This window comes from Lepidochelys kempii, chromosome 6 (assembly GCF_965140265.1).
Source record: "Lepidochelys kempii isolate rLepKem1 chromosome 6, rLepKem1.hap2, whole genome shotgun sequence".
Classification (NCBI taxonomy): Eukaryota; Metazoa; Chordata; order Testudines; family Cheloniidae; genus Lepidochelys; species Lepidochelys kempii.
In genome coordinates, this window is record NC_133261.1 from 80,344,165 (window position 1) to 80,368,441 (window position 24,277).

At 42.8% G+C, this 24,277-nt stretch overlaps 1 protein-coding gene across 1 annotated transcript in view; it reads right to left on the bottom strand.

Moving 5' to 3' along the window:
- STXBP6 (syntaxin binding protein 6) overlaps positions 1 to 24,277 on the bottom strand; it is a 209,446-nt gene that overhangs the window by 159,593 nt on the left and 25,576 nt on the right. Inside the window, exon 2 of the mRNA XM_073348899.1 lies at positions 8,062 to 8,249. Coding sequence (XP_073205000.1) covers positions 8,062 to 8,215 — 154 coding nt within the window. The 5' untranslated portion in view covers positions 8,216 to 8,249. The remainder of the gene's footprint in view (positions 1 to 8,061; positions 8,250 to 24,277) is intronic.

Consider the following 24,277-nt stretch of genomic DNA (forward strand, 5'->3'; position numbering starts at 1 on the left):
GGACGACGACGACTGAGTGATTGCGCGCTCGCAGAAAACACTCCCCCCCACAGAATTCCTGTGTTTCCCTGCAGAAAACAGCAAGGAAGCCAAGAGAAGCCACACAGTGGTGGGGGAAGCACGAACATGGGTGCAGTTTTGAAAGGAGACTGCCCCCCAAAAAACAGAGGCGAGGCATGGGGGGGGGTGCAGATGGGGTTATGTGCCACTGCTCCCCCCTCATTTCTGCAAGCGCAGAGTTGCCTAGATGAAGGAAGGAGGCTGCATCTCAGGCTCTGCTGATTCTGAAACTGAACACCGCCTCCTGGGTCCTAGTGCCAGTCATGCTCCCCTTCTGTGTGCTGGGAGCCTTCCTGTTTTCTGTGCATCAGTGAGTGCCCGTGGTGGGGCTGGGTAAGGCAGGTGTTGGAAATGAGGGAAGGGGGGTAGCGGGAAGAGGCAGTGGGGAAGGAAGGGGAGTGCAACAGGATGGCGGAGAGGAATGTGGGAGTGAGGAGAGAGAGAGAAGAGAAGGGGAATCGCGGGGGGAAGCGGGAGCTCGGCATGTGCTGTCCCCTTGGTGGCAGCTGGGGCTCCCTCGATAAGCAGGCCCATAGAACCCTCACCCTTACAAGCCCTACCCCCCTACACCTGGACCCCTCCGAGGAGCCTCCCCAGCACCCAGACCCCCACCCCACTGAGCCCCAACCAGCTGCACCTGGACCCCCACTCCATCAAGCCCCACTCCCCCAGCACCCGGACCCCCACACTGAGTGCCCCACACCCAGACCCCCTGCCGAGCCCCATCTCCCTAGACCCCCCGCTCCGCTGAGCCCCAACCACCTCCACCTGGATCCCTTGCAGAGTGTCCTGCACCCGGAACCCCACAACGAGCCCCTGTGCACCCAGATCTCCCACTGAACCACCCACACCCAGATTGCCCCACACGGAAACCTCTCACCCCACACCTGGATCCCCCACACTAAGCCCCTCCACACTTGGATCCTGCTGGGCTGAGCCTGCCCAACTCTCACCAGGTGTGCCTGGCACAGAGAGGCAGGGACCCAGGGTCTTTCTGGGGCAGGCCCAGGCCTTGCACTATGTCAGCATCAGGTGCAGCCTCATCGTCGAGTCCCTGAACTGGCTGAGGTGGAGGCTGCAGCGTGATTTCCCACCTCAGTGCAGCCAGTGGCCTGTGCTCCCCACTGCCATGCTGGAGCCACATTTATTTATTGACAAATAAAATTTGCAGAATTTTAAAATGTTGTGAGCATAATTTTTTGGCGCAGAATTCCCTCAGGAGTAGGAGTTGCTCCGAGATAGAAAAAATTGGAAAGAGTCCAGAGGAGGGCAACAAAAATGATTAGGGGACTGGAACACATGACTTATGAGCAGAGGCTGAGGGAACTGGGATTGCTTAGTCTGCGGAAGAGAAGAATGAGGGGGGATTTGATAGCTGCTTTCAACTTCCTGAAAGGGAGTTCCAAAGAGGATGGATCTAGACTGTTCTCAGTGGTAGCAGGTGACAGAACAAGGAGTAATGGTCTCAAGTTGCAGTGGGGGAGATTTAGGATGGATATTAGGAAAACCTTTTTCACTAGGAGGGTGGTGAAACACTGGAATGCGTTACCTAGAGAGGTGGTGGAATCTCCTTCCTTAGGAATTTTTAAGGTCAGGCCTGACAAAGCCCTGGCTGGGATGATTTAGTTGGGGATTGGTCCTGCTTTGAGCAGGGGGTTGGAGTAGATGACCTCCTGAGGTCCCTTCCAACCCTGATATTCTATGATTGTAACGGTAGGGAAAGAAAAAGGGATAGTGTGTGACAGAGACAGAGAATTCTTACTATTCCTTTGGTCTTCTGTTGATTTCTCTTAGCGCTTGGAAGATCTGTTTTTTTCTTTGGCAATTTTAAAATGGAAATTTTCAGCTTTAGATAAAAGCCATATGAAAAAGTAGGATGTTCTCACATTCAGCATTTTTCAGTGCACTATTATACGATGAAGAGGAAGGAAAGTCTAGAGAAGGCCTCGTCTAGAGAAGAAAATTGTATTGGTTTAACTTAAAGTGAGTTTTTATGTCCACTTGGTATAATCGGTGCAAACTCCTTTGAACACTTAGCATTGGCAATACAGTTAAGCACCATGTTTTATGAAACATGATTTCTTAAAGTATACAGAGCTTATTCCACACACTCAGAATTTTATTCACACATTTCTTTAACAATAAGGCCAAACAAAAAAAATCTTTTTAAAAGAACTTTTGTTTAAGGTTATATAAGACGAAGTCCACAAGACTCAAAGTTAAGTCTGACTCACTTAACATCTTGTCATTCTGTCTGGTGGTGTGAACGAGGCGGTAAAGTAATACAGATGGAATATCTGTTTTTAACTTTGAATTTACTAACTTTATGTCAAATCCTTTCCAACTCTTTTTATAAGAGACAGCCCCGTTTTCATCCTCTGTTTGTACTATCTGCAGTCACTGCTTTTCTCCATTTCCCCTGTCTACTGCTTGCTTGTTTTCTTCTCCATCTCCACAGTTAAATGGTATATGGCTCCTCCATGCTTGTCCGTCCTACTTTATCACTGCAGTATAATAGAAGGCTTCGTGTAGGCAAACAATAGGGTTTCTTCCCCCCCTTTGACCTATTATTCCACAGTCTAATAGACTGTGAGGCTATGTGTACACTACAAATTACTTCGGTATAACTTAGGGCATGTCTTCACTAGCAACATTAAAGCGCTGGCCACAGCAGTGCTTTAACATGGATATGTAGTCGCGGCATAACGCTGGGAGAGCTCTCTCTCAGCGCTCTTAAAAAAAAACCTCCACGAGGGGAACAGCTACCAGTTCCCAATGCTGGTGCACTGTCTACACTGGGGAAACTTGCAGCGCTCGGGGGCTGGGGGGGGAGAGAGAGGTGTTTTCACACCCCTGAGCGAGAAAGTTGCAACGCTGTAAAGTGCCAGTGTAGACAAGCCCTTAATTTGGCATAATCAACACCTCCGATCAACGTAAGTTATACTGACCTAACCACCGGTGTGGACCATGCTATATCAGTGGGACAGCTTCTCCCACCAACACAGCTACCATCGCTTGAAGAGGCAGCAGTTATTAAGCTGATGGGAGAGCTCTCTCCTGTCGGATTAAAGTGTCTTCACCAGATGTGCGGCATTGGTGCAGCTGCGCCGCTATAATGTAGACATAGACTAAGGCAGCTTTGTAACACTGTTCCTAAATTACCTTTCAATTAGTTTCAATCCATTACAACTCCTTATACCATCATAAACAATTCTTTCTAGCCTTAGATCCCAATACAGCAAAGCATTCAAGCATGCAGTTAAGCATGTGCTTAAATTTTAAAGAGTAATTTCTTGCTCCCTCTCCTTCAGCTTGTAATGTTTAACAGTTAACCTTCTCACCTGTCCTTCTCTTAGGAACCTATAGACATGGAGCAGAGAGGTTCTTTACAGAGATCTTTAGGTCCTTAGTAGTTTTGTACAATACATACTGAATTTACATTTGGAATGACAAATATGTTTACCTGATTTTTAAACACATCATATAACTCACAAGCTACAACCTGAACAGTGAATATAGTATAAACATTACCATAATTGAGTTTCAGGTTTCTGTACATATAAGAACCTAGATTCCAACACTAGGACTTAGCAGGGACTTCTTGTACATGGAATATTTACCACCATCATTTAAAAAGTCACTTCATGTGGGCTGATTGTTTCAGTTTGCAAGTTAAGCTCTCATTAAAAACGAGTTATCAAAATTACTTTAGTACAGCACAAAGTAAACTAGTCAGTGGAAATTAGACCCACAAAAGCAGTAAGACACCTCAGTCCTTATACATTCCACTATAATTTTAACATCCTTGGTTTTTATATAAACAAACATCAATAAAAGCCAATCCAATGAATGAGAAGAACAAAATTAATAAAATACAAGTACACTAGAGTGTGGTAAACTTCACAGTGAATTTAAGTTTACTTCCCTGGCTAGTTAGGTTTTGCTGACAATACAAATAATCCTAGTTTTCAACTTTTCCACCAGGATCCTGTCCAATACAAGCAAATTCTTCTACAGCCAATGTCTTCTACATATCGTGGGGGAGGAGTGGCTTCGCAGAATTCACTATTTTTAAAAATAATTTTGATGTATATCTACATTCATTTTTAAGTGTTTTTAATTTATCCATTTAAATTTTCACAGTTGCAGGAAATTGGGGAACTCAGGCAGTACAGGGGAGTCATACAATTATTTAATGTATGACTCCCCTGTAGACATTGATATTCAAAAAGTTAAACCGTTATAACCCTTAAAAAGACAAAAATTGTCAATATTGCATGTAAAAATATATAAAATACCTAACCTTAAACTCTAATAAGTTCTTAACCAGCATTGCTCTTACTTTGCCTGTCTGTAAATTTCTATTATTAATTGATGGAAATATTTTATCGTCGTTTGTGTGTTTACATTGAAATCAATGTTTACCAACATTTACCGACTAAAATCTGATCCTTCCAAACCTAAATACATAGTGACTTTTTTTGATGTCTGGTTGGCCCTTATGTGTACATACATAAGCACATTATATATTTGATATACACGTTAACATATATACATGTATATTATGCATATATGCGCTAAAAGGAGAGTTATTAATAAGTTTTGCCTTTTTATACTTTGGTAATTTAAGTTAAGTTGTATTGGAAAGAAATTATTCTGGAAAAAAACATCAAGAAAAGCAGACTTCTCTGGACACACTTCAAGTCTGACGCTTGTTTACTGAGAAATTCCAATGGTAGTTTCCCAATATGAACACTGGTATTACTCCAGGTCCTGACAACTTCACGAAAACTCAGAGCTTGCATGTAGGGTTAGACCACAGGAAACTCAGGCCTGAAAACTTCTTCTCCAGTCAAACCAAATAACTGAAACTAATTTTAAACCGTACTTCAAAGTGTTTACACAACTATATTCCTAATTCATCTGCATATGTATTTCACTCTGATAATCCTAAAGTATTCAGCATAAAAGTGCAATTCCTTCAACCCTTTAAAGATTGCAGTAGAAAGGCGATGGAGGAAAAATGAAAATGAAAACTAAGATCCTATGATACTAACAGCTGAAAAGAAAACGTTACAGAGTCCACAATTCAGACTTAAATCTCATATTCATATTTCAGGGTTTCTCTTTCTTTGGCTGTCAGCCATATCATTTTAGCCAGAAGGTGGTATCAGTTCACCATGAGTTTGAAAACAAACAGTTTAAAAGTGTGCGTTAAGGGAAAATAATATGAAATCAGAATATTAAACAGATATGTTCTTGCTATATTTGTTGTTCAAACGGAGATATAAATAGTAAGAATAGATGCTTGGGCAAGAGACATCAATCTGACTGACATCTCCAAGCAGCTCGCAGTTTCCCCCAGCTGCTCCTGATTTTATAGTGATACACTAAAAACAGTTACAGAAAAACTGTTTGCAACACAGCCTGAAAAGTAAGAGGACATTATTACCCAAGACATACTCAAGAGTTTCTGGGCAACTATTAGGTTATCTATTACTGCAATGCCTACAGTGCACAAGTATTATAATTTTTTTCTAAGGTATTGAATACATAAATGGCAGTTCCACTTCAAAAAACTAAAACACTTTTTATTTTAAACCAATCACTTTAGATCAAAGAATGTTCATAAAAAGGCAACAGCAAAAACGAAAATCCACTCTATTTCATACCTTTCTATTTAAAGGGTGTCGACTTAGTTATGTCAGAGACAAAAGGTTAAAGGAAATCCAATGTACTGTTACTATACATCTGGCTTAGTTTTTGCATTGTTTGCAACAGGAACAATGAAAAAAAATCAATGAATCACTTCTTTGCTCTTTAACATGCTGCTGGGGAATATTTGTTAAAAAGTAAAATAAATGAAAATGGTATTTTTTAAATTGTGGAATCATTTCTATTGGTCTTCAGTTTTATGAAAGCTTGTTTGGTTTTGTTTATTTGTGTCAAGGCTTATTCCCCACTCTGGCACTTCAAATTTAGAAGGTGGGGGCCCGCAAGGATTCTAAAAATTTAGAATCTCTCCACTCAGGTTTTTATTAAACTCCCAAGGTTTTAGCTTTTCTCTGACCTTGGATTGGTAGATGCTGCCACCACCCAAGTGCAGAACCCCCTTGAGAACCCAGGAAGGCGCACTTGGGAATTCCTTCTTTTGGAGTACCCTCGAGCCCTTTCACACACACACACATCCCCGCCCGGGGAAGAGCTGAGGGGGGAGGGGGGCGGAAGAAATCAGCTGTTGCCACCAGCTAGTTAAACAACATGTGCACTCTTAAGACACAAAAATCCAGTTCTGTTCTTAAAAAAAAGTAAATTTTATTTATAATAAAAAAAGAAAATACATCTGGGAACTTAGGCTTTTGCTAGATTTAAAACAAAAAACAAAAAAACCTCACAACTACAAGGATTAAGCATCAAGAATAGCTCTCTTGAAGTCCAGCTTAAAGGTTACAAGCAAAACAAAAGCGTTGGGGTTAGCATGGAGGAATCCACAAGCCAGAGAGAAATAAAAGGGATAAACCTAATCTCGTCTTCCTAGACATTTCCTGATCTACTTACATATCTGTGGTTTTAGATGAGTAGTTTCTAGGTATCTACTGACGATTTCTCATACCTGATCCAAGCTTCTCACAGCATAACTGCCTCTCCCTGAGAGCAGACAAAAGGGAGTCTTTGTTCAATTTTTAGAAGTTCTAGCCTTCCCATTAGCTCTTTTGGCCAGGCCCACTCACTTCCTTTTACCTATGCATAGAATTGAGACTTTTTAACCGTTTACAGATAGAGCAATTAGATAACAGCTACTAAGAGGGATTTTATAGCAATGGCTGGCTGGGTGTCCATAAAAGGTAGCTCCCCCACCCCCGCCTTCATTTATCATAATTTGTTTTAACAAAATTCAAATGTGGACAGAAAGTTAAAGTGTTCCTTCAGGGATTTACAAATAGTTTAATAACTCTTTTTTATCTCCATACAAAGAAGTCTGTCTTCTTTTGGTAGTTGAAATTATATTTATTTATGCTCTAACACATATATAGCATCTCAGTGCTTAAAAACAAAACAAAAGACCCGTCAATCCGAGGAAAGCAATTAAATTGTGGCATACATATTATGCTGTCACAGAATTGAGTTCACTCTCACAATCTGAGTGAGCAAAAAGGGCACTATATAATACTTATGCTTTAACATCAGGGTAGGAAGAAAAGAATATACAAATTTAAAATAGCAGAAAACATCAAGGCCATGTTATCATATTACCCTTGGCCCAAACTCAAATTTGCAGTTTTTTTGCTAGCTACTTGGTAGAATCCTAATGAGATACTGCAATGCATACTAAAAACATGCCTAAACACATCAGCAACAAGGAGACCATCCTTCTCCTTTCTACATGACGACCTCAAAGAGATTTTTATGTTCTTTCTTCCCATCCTCACCCATCCTTCCCATCCTCACCCAAAACAGTAGTAATACTTCTGTTTTTCATCCCCTTTTTAAATTAGGTGACAGTGACATTCTTCACAGAGCTGAAAACAGCTAAGTTGCCATGGTCCCAATGACGTAATCATACACAGAGGGGATCTTTGAAAGGAACAGGGGAGTGTATTAGTTTCAGACAATTGAAGGAAATACAGGAGAAGCAGGTACAATATAAAGTTCATCCCTTAGAGGAATAGCTGAATCAGATTAACAAAGACCTAATATTTCCAAGTATACTAACTACAGGATAAGTTCATACTGTGCAACTATGCCACCAACAGTTTTAATAATAACTGTGAAACCTTCAACTAAATCAGCAATATCTGTCAGCTATATCATATGACAAACCACACACTTCCTGCATTCAAACTTATAAACATTAAAGATGTAACCATCATAGTTCATCCACTTGCATTATTAAAATGCAAGTCACACTGTTCCTTATAGCAACAGATGATAGCCAATCCGTTAATCAAACTTCAAAGATAAACCAAAAGGATGGCTAGATGTCAAAATTATTTATCTTACCTGACAAGCAGATGTAGGTTAAATATTCACCCTGGCCCCCAGTTGCTAGGAAAGGGATCTTTTTCTTCGTTCTCCTTTTCACTTGGACAGCTCCCAGCATCCTTTCATCGTGTGGGGCGAAAATTTCTTTGTTGATAGCAGCTTTGGCACTCATCGTAGATCAGAGATGGAAGAGGCTGCTGTCTTCTCTAAAATAAAATAATCAATCAAAAATTTAAAATGAAATGCTAAGTTACAAGAGACTATGGTTGACTTTCATGTAGATCAATTATTCTGGACTTCAAATTAAGTCTTGAATGACTTGAAAGGCTTTGCACAATAATTTCACCTCTTGTCATCTAGAGGTGGGATTTTCAAAAGCACCTAAAGGTATGTTTTCACTGCAGAGTTAAATCAAAATTTACCTACAGACAAGTTACTCCTCTCGAGTTAGCCTTGCTCAAGTAAGAGCAGCCGCACTGCAAAAGATTTGCAGTGTCTGTACTGGTGCTGTATTCATTCATGTGTAGCATATCTCATGGTTCTCAGTGCTGCAGTAATCCAAACTGTTCTATGAATTCTTTACCCGTGAATTGTGCGAAACCACATCTGTCCTTCTCAAGTGCAGAGAGAGACTTGTGGGAAGGCATTGAAGGACTAGCAGCATGTGAACATGCACCAGAACTGGCTTCATCCAGGCCCTAAAGGTGCTCAACCACCCGCTCCACCCCAGGACCCACCCCCACCCGATCCCTTCCCCTAATTCCCCACCTCTGCCCACACCCACTCCGCCCCCACAGCCGGCCCGATCCCACCCTTTTTCCCAAGCCCCCATTCCACCCCATCTCTCCCCACACAGTTCTGCCTCCTCCCCCCCCAGCACACCACGGGACAGCTGATCGCAGCAGGTGGGAGGCGCTGGGAGGGAGAGAGAGGGAGGAGTTAACTGGCAGGGCCACCAGTGGACAGGAGGCGCTGGCTGACGGTGGGTGCTAAGCATCCACTATTTTTTTCTGTGGGTGCTCCAGGGATTTGGTACCTACGCAGACATGTCCTCATTACAGAGTGGTCGTGTTAGTAACAGATGAATCATGTTCACTTGACTTACAGGTAGAGGTCACTCAAGATATAGGTAGCTTATACTCTCTCTTGAGCGAACAAGTAGAGTTAAAAGCACCTCCACAATGTAGTTAAGAGTGTTTCTATGTGAACAGGAATCAAGTCAGGAGCAATTCTCAAGTTGTAACTCCAATTAACTCATCATTGAGTGACTCCACTAGGTCTTAAGAGACTATATGGCAGCTAGTTATGAGGAAGAGTGCCTCTGTCACCACAAAGATTGGACTCCTCACCCTCTTTCTGTCACTGACCCCAGCCCTGTTTTCTCTGGAGACTTCCAAATAAATTAGATGACCTTCCGTTTGACTCCTTCAAATAGTTTAAACTTATTTCTCCCTTGGGAGCCACTCCCTTGATACCAGCCTATAGGGCAGGGGTGGGCAAACTACGGCACATCTGGCCCTCCAGGCATTTTAATCTGTCCCTTGAGCTCCCGCTGGGGAGTGAGGTCCAGGGCTTGCCTCCCTCCAGCCAGGAGCAGGGTCGCAGGCTTGCCCCACTCTGCGCAGCTCCCAGAAGCACCAGCATGTCCCTCCTCCTGCTCCTATGCATAGGGGCAGCCAGGAGGCTCCGCACACTGCCCCCACCTCAAGCGCCACCTCCGCAGCTCCCATTGTCCATGGTTCCTGGCCAGTGGGAGCTGCAGGGGTGGTGTCTGTGGACAGGGCAGCATGCAGAGCCGGCTGGCTGTGCCTCCACGTAGGAGTTGAAGGGGGGACATGCTGCTGCTTCTTCTGGGAGCTGCTTGTGGTAAGCACCCCCCAGAACATGCATCCCTGACCCACTCCTGTGCTCCAACCCCCTGTACCACCCCGATCCCCTTCCCACCCTCCAAACCCCTCAGTCCGGAGCACCATCCTGCACCCCCAACCCCTCATCCTCAGTACCACCCCAGAACCCTCACCTCCCCCCCCCCGCACCCCAACCCCCTGCCCCTCTCGCATCCTGAACTCCTAATTTCTGGCCCCACCCCAGAGTCCACACCCCCAGCCGAAGCCCTCACCCCCTCCCACATCCCAACCCCCAATTTCGTGAGCATTCACGGCCCACCATACGGTTTCCATATCCAGATGTGGCCCTCGGGCCAAAAAGTTTGCCTTCCCCTGCTTTAGAGTATGTCTACACTGCAAAATTAAGTCGACATATAGCCACCACAGTAATTAAATCACTTTTGCATGTCTGCACTACACTCCTTGTATCAATTGTCTGCACCCTTTCCAGGAAAGCTTGCACCAATTTAACTGTTAGTATGGGGCATTGTGGAAAGGCTTCTGAAAGGCAGCAACAGTTGATGCAAGTAATGCAGTGTCTACACTGACACTGCGGTGACCTAATTACATCACCTTAAACACTACGCCTCTCGCATATGTGCAGTTATTAAGTTGGTGTAGTGGGTGAGTTACATCGGTGGGAAATACTTTTTAGTGTGAATTAGGTTGATGTAAACTGCCTTATGTCAACCTAACTCTGTAGTGTAGACCAGGGCTTGCTTATTTAGTACCTAGAAAGAATGAAGAGTCTTAGTCCAATTCAGCATCACTCCTTTCCTTTGAATTTTAAACTTAATTGATTTTCAAACAGATTCTGTATCCAAGTTCATTTGTAAGTTAATGAAATGCCTGCTCCCCCCCCCCCCCCACACCACCATTCAGCCTCTCTATCTCCACTATATCTAGAATATTTAACATAAGACTCAAAAAGAAAAAGGGCAGGACCTCTGAATTTGCAGGAGGAATTGATGAAGAATCTCTTAGTTCTATTCAATATTATTTAAATGACTCAACCCAGCTCTTTATTCATCCAGCTATCTAAGACAAAGACAATGGTTAACCCTTGTTTGCCTAGTTTCAAGCTCATAAGCAAAGCAGGTCAAAACTTAGTTGAAATAACAACTGCCCCCCCCCCCCGATGTCTAGGCCCCGATGTGCAAACCATTACACAGGTGCTAAACTTTATGCATGTCAGGAATCCAGATGAGGTTAGTGTTATTCATCCATGTATTCAAGTCTGCAGGACCAGGCCCTTTTTCTCCCAAAAAAAACACGTCTTGGATTTTTTTTTTAAATTTTTCAATTTTAAAAATTTACTCTGTTCTTCATAATGTACTACCAATTTAGATTGGTCAGGTTAGTCAAACAATGGGGATTTTTTCTTCAAAATCAAATTTATTTTTGAATAGCTATTTTGAAAATTTTAAAATGTGCTTTTGAAAAGGAAAAAAAAATCTATAAAAATACTATACAAATTTTCAGTCACACAAATTAATCACTTTTGTAAACGAATGCAAGGCTTTTAAGATTTTCACTTTTAAACAAATTTTCCAACCAGCTCTACACAAACAAGACAGGAATTTAAAATTAGGCCATGTCAATATGTACAGCACTGCAGCATCGCAGATGTACTGATACAGCAGCAGTGGTGCGGCGCATCTATGAAGACGCTCTATATCGATGGGAGAAAGCTCTCCTGCCCACATAAAAAAAACCCACTGCCGCGAGCGGCAGAAACTGTGTCAGCAGGAGAAGCTCTCCCGTCGACATAGTGTTGTGCAAATGAGCGCTTACATCAGTGTAACTTATGTCACTCAGGGGAGTGGAATATTCACACCCTTGAGTGACATGAATTTTATCCACACAGGCTGTAGTGTCAACATATTTGTTAGCAGTGGCAATTGTGCAATTTGATGGCTGGGTTAAAATCCTGCACCCAATTTAAATTGCAACTATAATTCAGAGGGGTGGGGTTTTTGTTTGTTTGTTTTTAATTAAAGTTGGCTCCCTTTGTAGGGAATTTTACTCAAGGTAAACTAAAGGCTACTTTGAAGAAGTCTACAGTGAGCCAGCAATATGTGACGTCTTACTGGTATCCTGTCTAGTTGCCCTCTTCCCCTCCCCCCGCCAGCCTGCACCCTTTTCACAGCACCTTTTCGTTCGGTGTATCGTTGCATAGTGCACAACTAAACTCCATAACTCCAGTCATAAAGGCATTCAAGCACTATCTATACTGGGGGGTTAGGTCATCTTAACTATGTCCGCTCACGGGGGTTTTGGTGTAGACCTGGCTAAGACTGAAAAATTTTAGAAGTTGGTCCAATAACAAATATTAGAGAGGTGTGGTCAGATGGTTACCTCTTCCGCCTCATCCGGAAGAGCCCATCACAACAACAAATCTATGAGCAGCAAGAGCCAAGCCGCTAGAGTGGGGAGCTGGGCCCAGTCCTACAGGACAGGAGCCATATTCTGCACCAGGCCAGGATAGAAACAGTGACACCCCCTCACGCGTGCACACCAGAAAGTGGGGCCTGACAGTTTTACTCAGCTCCACTCCGCCCAAAAGAATATCTTCACCAGTTGCCTATACAATGAACGAATTACTGTATATTGACCTACGCTTTATTTCATGGATGTCTGAGGCAGAGGGATGGAGGCATGCAGACAGGTAGTATTATCTGAAATGCATTGAACTGGAGCAGGAAAGAAGGATAATTAAACACAAAGGGAGCCTGGGTTGAGTTTCAGTTTCTGACTAACAACTCACTCACTCACTCCCAAGTGCCACAAGCAATCAGACTGTTAGCCAGAGAAATATAATTTCAACCCTAAAACTAAGCAATTTGCTGTTATTGTTTCATCTCTCTCCTTTCTGGTTTGTGTGTTTGTTTCCATCTCCTTTTGCTCCTAGATCCCTATTTGCCTCTGCTGACCAACCCTCAACCACATGAAACTAACTTTCAGCTACCAACATATGATGTGCAGCGCTACAGAAGGAGGAAGAGAAAGTACACTGTGATCTTCGGTCATGGTTCTGCTGCTCCAGTTAGGGAAGTATCCTTTACAGAAGCAACATACACAAGTGAATGGAAGCAATTCTCCATTGAAGTTGGAAGGGAGAGAATCTCTCATGTAAGCGTTTCAAGGTGGGCAGAGGTGTTGATAGAGGGCGGAAATGCAGGATCCGCTTGGAAAAAATAGCTCCCTGTTCACATACCTACTGAAAGCACCTCCACGTTGTTGACAACTCATGATTTTGTGGTCTCATCATATCTGGCTTTTATTTAAAAGCCCCACCTCTTGAATGTATATGATTGACAATCAGCTTTCACTTAAAAAGAAGTTATTCACCCTCATGGTTGCAGAAAGGTTGAAGATGTGGACCATAAATGCCCAAGAACCAGAAGGTAAATAAGAGCCACCAAAAAAATAAAATAAAAATGATTATCTTGCAACCCACTCAATTTTTTAATATGTGGGGAAGGCAATACTGCTAGTAAGATAGAATTCTAAAAGAAAAAATAAAGCCTCACTGTTTTTAGCTCCTACCTGCCGCAAACTTTATGTTTTTTCCTCAAATTGTCTTTGAAAAATCTGCTTCATCTCACTATTACAACATATAAAAATGCTATGGTTCCAATTTCAGAAATTGAAAATAGTTGGGTACATGGCTAGTTATTGTCTTTGGAACTGCTCTCTTCAGCCACAGTACAAAATACTACCAGGTGCCAGCAATCTGAGTAATCAGAGCCCAATTAAAATCTACTCAGCTGCCTGATTTTCACCCACAGCTGAGAAGCATCTCATTTTGTAAATGAAATAGCTATAGGTTCATTAGAGGCTTGTTACTAGGTGCTTAACTCTTATCACATGCAGAAATGTGTTCTACCCTGAAAGCCAGAAACAGCTTGGTGGAAACAGCATTTCACATCATGCAATATGCCTGGATTCAGATGCCAATCCACAAAGGATTTACAAGCTCTCATATTTAACAGTTTTGTACTGCCACCCATCACTATGTATGAGCCTCTTCCATGTAAAAATTCAGATTTCCAATCTATGTCCATAATGGATTTCATAGAGATCCTAGTTCATCAGGAGTTATGGGAGCTCTGCTTATGGTATGGTCCATATTTTTAATTTTTTATAGTCTAGGCATAACTTTTCTAAAGTGATTAGCAATTTTGGTGGCCTAAATGTTTGGTGACAAACATGATACCTTAAAAGGTGCCTGCAGTTTTCAGATAGTGCTGAGCACCTTCCTGCTGAAAATAGGCCCTTTTAGAGGTCTCAAGATAGGCAATTCAAAAAATCTCTGGACACTTTTGAAAATGTAAGCCCTTGGTTTTATCATTTGTCACAGGTAGTCTCCGAAGAGTTGATGGTACCAGCTAAGGCAAAGCATTTGACCTTTACCTTTCATCAATATTTTATATCCATTGCTGCCTCAAGTAAAACAGTTAACAAAAAGTGTTTTGAGGAGTATACTGCCATTCTGAAGCCAAGAACTGAAGGGATAAAAGACCTGCTCCCCTCCTGATCAGGCTTGGGGCACATACTTGAGCCATATGGTCTTTCACATTTGAGTATCCTGCCTCCAGTAGCAGCAGCCAAGCTAGATGGCTCAAAGGAAGATGAGCCATCCTCCTCTCCCCCTCAATGAATCCACTCCTGCTAGACAAGAAGTTAAATGTTTTGCTCAAGGTCACACAAAATTGTGACAGAGTTGGGAGAAGAACCCAAATGTCCTGACTGACTTTTTTGCTTTAAGCAATTAATCTCATTCATATTACTGTAATGATAATCTTGGAGGTATTGAGAAATTGCTTTACCCCCATGCAGATTTTCACTCTAGCCATGTTACAGTTTTATGGATATTACAGCATTTACACTCCAGAACGTAGACCAAACTGAAACACACAAAGAAAACTTCTCCTGTCTATTTAAGCAAATATGAATCATGTGCAGCATCACACAAATCCTTCCATGCTAAAATCTTTCTAAATGAAATCTATGCCAAGTAGCAGCTTGCAGTTAGACAGCTCACCCATTATTCAGTGATACAAGAAAAAAAAAATCAATTAAGCAAATTTACAATAGTTCTAAAATTAATAAACTACTTATGATCAAGCAGATCTGTCCGAGTGAAGCCCAAAAGAAGTCAAACAGTGAGCCACTCGGAAAGTTTGCTGGAAGTCTCAGAAGAGCTGACATATCACATGGAGTTGTCTTGTCCTTGCTTGCAGTTGCTTTTAGTGGATTGTGGAAGCAAGAGGATCCAGCCAATGTCTTCATTAGGGCTCCTGCTACATAGGAGGGGTTAAGGAAACCTGACCTACAGGGAACAGAATTATAGTAGTAGAACTGGAGCTGCTAGTTGGAAAGGTTTCAGAGTGGTAGCCATGTTAGTCGGTATCAGCAAAAACAACAAAGAGTCCTTGTGGCACCTTAGAGACTAACAAATTTATTTGGGCATAAGCTTTCGTGGGCTAGAACCCACCCAAATAAATTTGTTAGTCCCCAGTTAGAAAGGAATGTCCAGTGGAATCAACACAACTCAAAATGCTGTGCAAGATGAGGAAAAGGACCAGACGCCCAGGAGAACGGCAGAAAAGGAGGCAAGAAGCATGCTCAGAGAAGCAAGAGGACAAACATTGGGAGGGGAAAATGAAATGACAAAAGGAGAAAGTGTAATTCATCTATTTGCCAGCAAGGGGAAAACACTCATATTAAACACAGTTACAAATTAATGTAAAAAGAAAAGGAGTACTTGTAGCACCTTAGAGACTAACATTTCTTTGAGCATAAGCTTCTCGCTATTACTTTTCAATGTATGAGACTGCTGTATTCACTAGGATAGTACTCAGGCATAAACAGGATTGTGTCAGGAAGACAGCCTCTCTATTAAGTTATGGTGCATACTATGGAAGTGTTGAGTAACTAACTGTTGCTGAAATCACCAAGAGCTATGAGACAGTGCTTAAATCAACTTCAGTCAATGGTAGTGTCATTGTAAAACACGACTGTTCATAAGAATAGCTTCTGCTGCTTTATGGATGTAGGGGCAAGGTTGCGGAAGATTGGCGAGGAGCTAAGTGGTGGACTGAGTATGTGACTGGATGTAAGCAGAGGATGCAGGCAGTTTCAATGAACTTTGTCTGACAGACCCTGCAAAAAGACATTGTAGCATAGCTCAGCATATTTTTGCCTGTAAACGAGTCAGTAATAAGCATAAATCATACATACAAGACTGTAGCCAGCTGTTGACCCCATGTAACCCCTAGATAAGCGCGGCGTATATAGCGTCGCAGAGGACTTCCTCGCCCCCACCAGCGGAGTCCTGCCTGGTCAGCTGTCCCGAATGGCCAGAGTCCCCTGCAGCCCCTCCGCGCGTCCTAGGGGCTCCCCCGCGCAGATTGGAGCGTAAGTTCTTCCTTCCATAAAGCATAGTTTACTATTCTTAGGTCTGAGTGTCCTCCTTTCGCTGGTATCTCTCCCCCCTCCCCCCCAGCCCTTGTGGGCACAATGGATCTTGATTTTCCCCTGGATATTTGCTTGCTATAAATGCTAAGGCAAAGCATTTGACCTTTATCTTTCATCAATATTTTATATCCATTGCTGCCTCAAGTAAAACAGTTAACAAAAAGTGTTTTGAGGAGTATACTGCCATTCTGAACACAGAGGTAATCTAACTTTTCAAAATCCAAACTTTAAGACACCCAATTTCTAGACTTGATCCCAGAAGAGGTTTCGGACTTAAGTTTATCCTTAAAATGTAATTAAAGAATTTAAATTAGCTCTGCATACAAGGATTAAACTAAATAGGTCAACTTCACTTACAGAGCCAAGGTGAAATCCTGAAAAGGCTGTTAGTTTAGTAGGTAGGTATTCCGATCATGCTATTCTGTACCATTCTTTCAGTCTGTTAGTTGTTATTCTTCAAAATAAATAAAAGTAAGAAAGTGTCTTTTCTCAAAAGATTCAGGTACTGCTTAAAAGGATAGAAGCCACTGCCCATATTGCAAAATGTCTATTACAAACCTATTTACATACACTCACAACTTTCCAAAATCATCAATAAACTATTAAAGGAAATATTCAGCTCCAATGGAGGAATTGTCTTAACAGCTGAATTTTCAAATAGACTTTCCCACCCCACTTCACAAGCACATGGTCAGTGATGAGTGGTTTACAAAAAATGTTTTTAAAATATAAAAGTCATAAATTTGTGAAAGCACAGCATAGTGTGTGTGAATTTTAATTTTAAGTGGTGATTTTAAACATACATGTGGTATGGTTTTTTGCACATTTACTTAGTTGCACACCAAAATGTTGAGTGAACCTGCAGGGACTTCTAAAAGTGGCAAGAGAAGGTGATGGCAGTGGTGAGCTGAAGCCAGTTTGCACCGGTTCGCTAGAACCGGTTGTTAAATTTAGAAGCCCTTTCAGAACCGGTTGTTCTGCAAGGGACAACCAGTTCTAAAAGGGCTTCTAAATTTAACCGGCCCAAAGTGGCGCCTTTGGCGCCGACTCCACAGGTGCTCCAGCCCTGGAGCACCCAAGGGGAAAATTTGGTGGGTGCAGAGCACCCACCGGCAGCTCCCTGTCCCACCCCCAGCCCCAGCTCACCTCACCTCCGCTTCATCTCTGCCTCCTCCCCTGAACACGCCGCCCCGCTCCGCTTCTCCACCCCCCCAGGCTTCCCACGAATCAGCTGTTCGCGCAGGAAGACAGGGCGGGATGAGAAGAAAGCGGCGGCTTCCCGCTCAGGCCCAGGGAGGCAGAGCGGAGGTGAGCTCCGGTGGGGGGGCGGGGGGGGGGCGAGGAGGGCCACCTGCGCTGCAGCAGGTAACGGGGGGGGGGGGCGCACAGGGGAACCGCTCCCTGCCCCAGCTCACCTCCGCCACCCTCAGCCGGAGTGGGAAGCTGCGGCCTGCTTCTCAGCCCTCCCATGCTTCCCTCCGAACAGCTGATTCGCAGGAAGCAGGGGGGAGGGGAATGCGGAGAAGCAGAGCGAGGCGGTGCGTTCAGGGGAGGAGGCGGAGGCAGAGCGGAGGTGAGCTGGGGCCGGGCGCAGCACCGGGCATTCTGCCCCCACCAATTTTCCCCGTGGGTGCTCCAGCCTAAGCCTAAGCTTAGTCCCGCCTAAGGCGCCACTTTTGATGTGATCAGTGGGGGGAGCGGCCGCTCCTCCTGCTCCCCCCCAGCTACGCTCCCCCACCCCGAGGGGCCAGAGGGACCTGCCGGATGCTTCCTGGGAGCTGCCCTAGGTAAGCACCGCCAGGACTCCCCACCTTGCCCCCCGGCAGGTGCCTCGGGCTCTTAGGGGTGGAGTGGGCAGCCGCTATGGTGGCCCACGAGGCCCTCCAGCCTGGTTCTGGGGGCAGTCAGGGGATGGGGGTGTCCAACGACCCCCTTGTGGGGTGAGGAGGGAACTCGTTAAAATTTCGGCAGCTTATCACTGGGTGATGGTGTAAGTCCATACAGCCAAGAGACAGCATGACAGGGCTGGAAAGCTTCCTAGATTTCTTCCTACATCTGCCACTCAGTGGCAATAAAAATTTTGCATTTTGTCCAGCACCGTTTGCTTGTCTCCAGCTTATCAAGTGATCTAGATAGCTCTCTACCAATGACCTGTCCTCTCCATTATTTACCACTCCCACAATTTGTGTGTCACCTGAAAACTTTACCAGTAAAGGTTTTGTTTTCTTCCAGGTCACTGATAATAATGTTGAACAGCGTAGGATCAAGATAAGAACGAATCCCTACAGGGTCTCACTAGAAACACCTGTCTGATGGTGATTCCCTGTTTACATTTTGAGATCTATCAGTTAACCAGCTTTTAATCCACTCCATGTTTTATATCGCTCTAGTTTTTTTACTCAAAATGTCATGCAATACCAAGTCAAACACCTAACAGAAGTTTTAGTATAATGAATCAACACTATTATCTTTATCAAAGCCAACTTGCAATCTCAAAAAAAACCTGATACCAAGTTTGACAGGATCTATTTTCCATAAACCCATGTTGATTGGCATTAATTACATTACCCTCTTTTAATTCTTTATTGAGTCCCATATCACCCACTCCATTATCTGGCCCAGAATTGAAGTCCGGCTGTTCCTATAGATTTTTTTCGGACAAGACCTTAAATGCCATTAAGTGTATAAGACACTAAAGAGCCTCTGACTTTTTAAAGCAATAAAAACGGATAGAGGTTTGCGCCAGCATCCAACAAATTCTCCTCCCTCTGTTGTTGTGCAGTGCATTACTTTGGCCAAGGCACTACACATCAGAAGCAACTTACGAACTGTTATGAACAAATGTGTTCACAGTATTCTCTGCTTAAGTGGAACGCAGTAAGTCAGGGTTGCTTTAGTGAGGTGTCCCACAGTAAAATGATTTTGCCTAATGACCATGAATGGTAATCACTGCTGCTCAACAGGGACTAACTCAGCACATGCTAAGTAACAACACAGTGAATAACAAGCTGTTAAACAGGGATGGCCTGGTAGTCTTGAAGTACACGGGTGTCCAAAGCGTCATGACCCACAGGTCGACCGGGTTACTGGGGGGTCATCACATTCCAATTCTCCACCCAGTAATCTACTGGCATCAGCTTGAACTGGGATTCCTTGTAGTCCAGCTCAGACTCCAACTGGTAGAACACCAGAGTTTCTGACTGGCCCGCTCCCACTACATAAGCCAGAAAAAGGAACAGCAAGTCACCATACAACTGGGTTCCACCCTGCTTTGGACTGTTCAGCCAGTTCTACCTGGTCCTGTCTCCTGATCCTGACCTCCTGATTTGGCCTGATTCCTGGTACCTGACTCTTGGTTCCTGACCTCAGCTCCTGGTTCAGAATCCCAGTTGATGTGGGAACCCAGCCCTCCACTCTACACTAACCACTAGGCATAGCCACCTACATCCCAGCCCTGACACAAAGAAAGCAGCATGGAAGTTGAACAAGTCAAGAAATAACAGAGTTAGGATTAAAGTTCGACTACAATATTGCTCCCTAGGGCTTATTTCTTAAAATGGGTCTCCAGCCAATAGATCATTATACACTGTTCCATCAGGAGGTCTTGTAAAGTATATCCTGAGTTCATCCTCCCCAAGCCAATGGTGCTAGCAGCAATACATCTCCTGCTGTGTCTGTACCAACAAAAATCTATGAGCACTAATGTACTGAGGAGAAGCAGGGAGCAGAATGCAGGTTTCTGACGCTGAAGAGGAGGGCCGAGAACCCAACAGCAGCCCCCAGCACCCAGGTCTGGGGAGGGAGCGAAGCACGCTCTGTGACTAAGTTCACCACCCTTCACCACTCAATTTCTGAGGGTAAGAGGGGACAGAGACTCAGAATGCAGTGAAATTACAGATGATGCATGCATAGATTAATGTATCCAGAAGACACCAAATTTATGTCTGCTACATGAGTAATAAATTGAGAAACAGTAGCTTTCACCATTCACTGTGACAATTCCTTCAGCCATTCTGAACACTCAAGGTGTGTCAGATTTCCATTTTCTGACTATTTCATATTTTTCTAATAAATGACATAAGCCCCCATTTCTTGGTGTCCATTGGAAGTTTTAATCAATTCCACCATACAGATTTTTAGCGAGATGGAGATATCTTTGTATCTATGGAAAGATCTTGGGATAGATTACTCCAATATTTTTGTACTTGGAGACAAGCAAGAATTATGTGGGACAGAAACTCTCTGTTGGCAGCATCTTGCGTATTTGCTGTGGTTAGCTAAACATGCTTTCTGTAGCCATTATTCTATCTAGAAAAAGTCTGCATCGGATTTTATTTCTGGTAAATGATAGATAAACTGGAAGTATTGCTGACAGACTACCTACTTCCAAGTCATCTTCTGACAATAAGTGTCACCCATTTCAATGTCCCCTTGATGAACTTGATGCGGCCTATTGCACAGTGAAATGGCTCAGAAAGCAGTTTTGCAGACATTTCTTTTCCAATATTCCCTGAAATATTTTGAATAAGTAGTAAGAAATAGGACAAGTTCTGCCAAATAGAGTACACAAGTTTTGGGCCCCTATTACATGACGTGAATGCTATGTTCAATACCCAATACCCAAACTGGTGGGAATGCCAATCAAATGCAGAAGAGAAGCAGAATTTCACTTAGGCTTGTACCAACTGCTGCAGTTTTTCTTCCAAGCACTAAAGCCATGGATTGAAGGAATGGGGGTAGGAAGAAAACTACTAAATGATCAGACCTAAGCAAAAGCATTATTTTACTTGGTCATGCTGTGCAGACATGTCCACTAATACTGATATTTTAAGAAAGCTCGAAGACATGGGCAAGTGTTTGACAAAACCATTGCCCTCAACTCCTAGTTCTTCGCATTAAGCATGACACTTCCAAAGAAATAACAAATGTGAGTCAGCAGACATACTCCCAGTTGGAATATGCAGTTCAGCTACATCAGAGAACCTGGTTCAGTGGCAGCTTCCTTCTACAGTTCCCATGATTACATGAACACAGATTACACCGTAAATGGCAACTTCATCACAGAACTTTTTTCTTTATCATGTTATCAGCATAAAACACGTTTTGTTGTGCCAACCGAGAAAGACTGAAGCTGAAAGTGTTAATAATTTGAATGAACAGCACACAGGAAAGAAGCCAACCATATTTACTGAACTGAGGAATTTTGGCGTATCACAAGATACTTGTACTTATTCTTCAACACTAAGCAAGCAGACAAAGCTTCCAATTAACCTGCTATGCTAATACAATGCCCTAACAGACAGTGGAAACAATGTGTGGAGGAAGAGAGAGGGAGAAAAGGGAGTTGGAGATGATCCTCCATCAACTGAGGTTGACAACTAGCTATTTCTAAATGTTTAAAATCATAGGTTTATACCTCTAAAAATGATTACAAAATTTTAATGAACCTTTAGATTGGAATAACATCAATCTGTTCTTTGTAAATACATGACAAATTAAATTTGACAGCATTTCTACAGTCTATCCAGCTTTCAACATGCTTCTGAAACAAAGCTGAAGTAGCATTCCTAAGAGATTCATTTTACTTTTGCTCTGTTCCACTAAATGTGCAGATAGAAAAAGGATAACTGAAGTAATCCTGTTAACAATTATGTCAGGTTAGCAAAAACCCATCCCACACTTCAGTAGTAATTTAAGAGAAGAAAATTCACAAGCTCCAGGAACTATTTGCACAAGGATGATGTATATAAAAGGTGTCCACTGCAAACATCCTGAGCAAATATTTTACTGTGTATCAGGTTCTAACATCTCTGTTTATTATTTCATTTGTTTGTCATAATTTGAGGTCAGTGTGTGCCTTCTCATTTTTGATTGGGGGAAAGGAGGATGAAGGAGAAGACAATGAGGCAATGACAAAATTGTTCTTTATTTACTTTATGGGAATTTTTACACCACTACAGACCAAGGAGAAGAGAAGAGAAAAGGACTACTTCAGCAGCTATAGCCTCACCATGATAAACCAATGAAAGCAGGGGAGAAGGGTGGAAAAGAAAATAGCCTTCCACTCATACGCTACAAAATGAGAATGGCAGTACGTCATACCCACCATGTGCAATTGTAAGTGACTATGCAGGGAGCAAGCTAGAGAAAATCATGGCCTCAGTGTCCAAATACTGCATCAGTTGATATGAACACCTGGAGTCTGTAGTGCATAGTAAAGGTGAACAAGGGCTGCAGAATAGCTGTCATAGTTCTTTACCAGGGAGAGAATAGTTAGAGGTCTGTCAGAAGACATGACCCTTATGATGTGGGCTTTGATCTTGAGAAGACATGGGGTTTGTTCTACTCTGGCTTCTTCTTGGATATGCATAGGGTGACCAGACAGCAAATGTGAAAAATCGGGACAGAGGGTGGGGGGTAATAGGAATCTATATAAGAAAAAGACCCCAAAATCGGGACTGTCCCTATAAAATCGGGACATCTGGTCACCCTAGATATGAACTTCAATCTGTTTAAAAATTGCTAACCCCAAAGCACTGCAAAACATAATAATGGGGTTTGCAGAAACTCCCAAGGTTACTGTGCTTTAAGGAGTCTCAATTGTTCTGCTGTAAAATTCTTCATCTCGAGAGCTAGGACAGAAATAAATAGGAGAATCCTAGTCTAAATGGGCATGTGTGGGAGAAACTACCTCCAATAAGACTGGCAAGTGCAGAAACCCAAATTAAATGTGAGGAAAGTACAAGTCGAGTGTACCTCCCTTCTTTTGGCCAAGGTGATGAAAGGGACAATTATCCTAAGTGAGGCTCAGCAATTCTATCATCTCACGCACTGCTTTGTTGTGCATCCCCAAGTAAATAGGCCCAGATCAATTAGTAAACGTACATAATGAAAGAGTCTTTCCTGTTTGAAAGCAAAGGGATGGGTACAATATAAATAGGGGGATGGACGTGGTGTAAGAAACTGGAGAGACTGCCACAATGCATTTCAGTCTCATCAGCGCCCTTTGGATCTACAGCAGTTGAGAGACTGAGAAGGAGAAGCACTGGATAGGCCAGAAAAATGTTTTTTACAAGGAATTGCCTTACAACTTCCCTGAGTTCAAGATAATTAAGTAACTGCAAGGTTGCTGGATAAAAGGGGAGGATCTAATCCAGAAGGTATGAGGGAGTGGGAAGAACAATTTAACTCCATGGACTTGCATTTTGTGACTTAGTTACCACCAGCTAACTTTTATTTTACACCTGGAGGAAGAATTAAGTGAGGCCGTATAATTAGCATAATCAGATTTTTAAAACAATTTATTTGTACAGATGATACCTAGAAAAGAGATCTTGAAGCAGCTTTATAGCCTGTCAATAAATTTAACTATCCACAAGACACAGAGTACACATAGTTTAATACTTTAACATAAAAAAGTAGATTTATAAGTTTTATTGTGATAGTTCCTGTTCTCATACACATAACTGTAATAGTTTAACTGGTCTTAAAATTTCCACAGGCTACCAATTGATTAACTCTGCCTAACCACTGTAGTTTTGCTCGGTTCGGGAATATTTCCATAAAGAGTAGAACTGTTACTAAGCATTTCTCAGCACAGCTGCTTGAAACTGTAAGAATACATTTTGCAATGATCTGTGATGAAATTAGAAATTTCATTATTTCCTCCCACTTCTCTCCTCGCTCATATTGTACTATTGATTTTAAAGCATGACTCCCAACAGTAAAAAACTAATGGCACAATATGGCCCACTGCTTGCAATGCTAAATTTCTTATGTCAGCTTTCCCATAATATGGATTAGTCCTTTGTGAAACAAAGAGGGCTACTGAGGAGTTGAGATTCCCAACCGAGTGTAAGACCGCA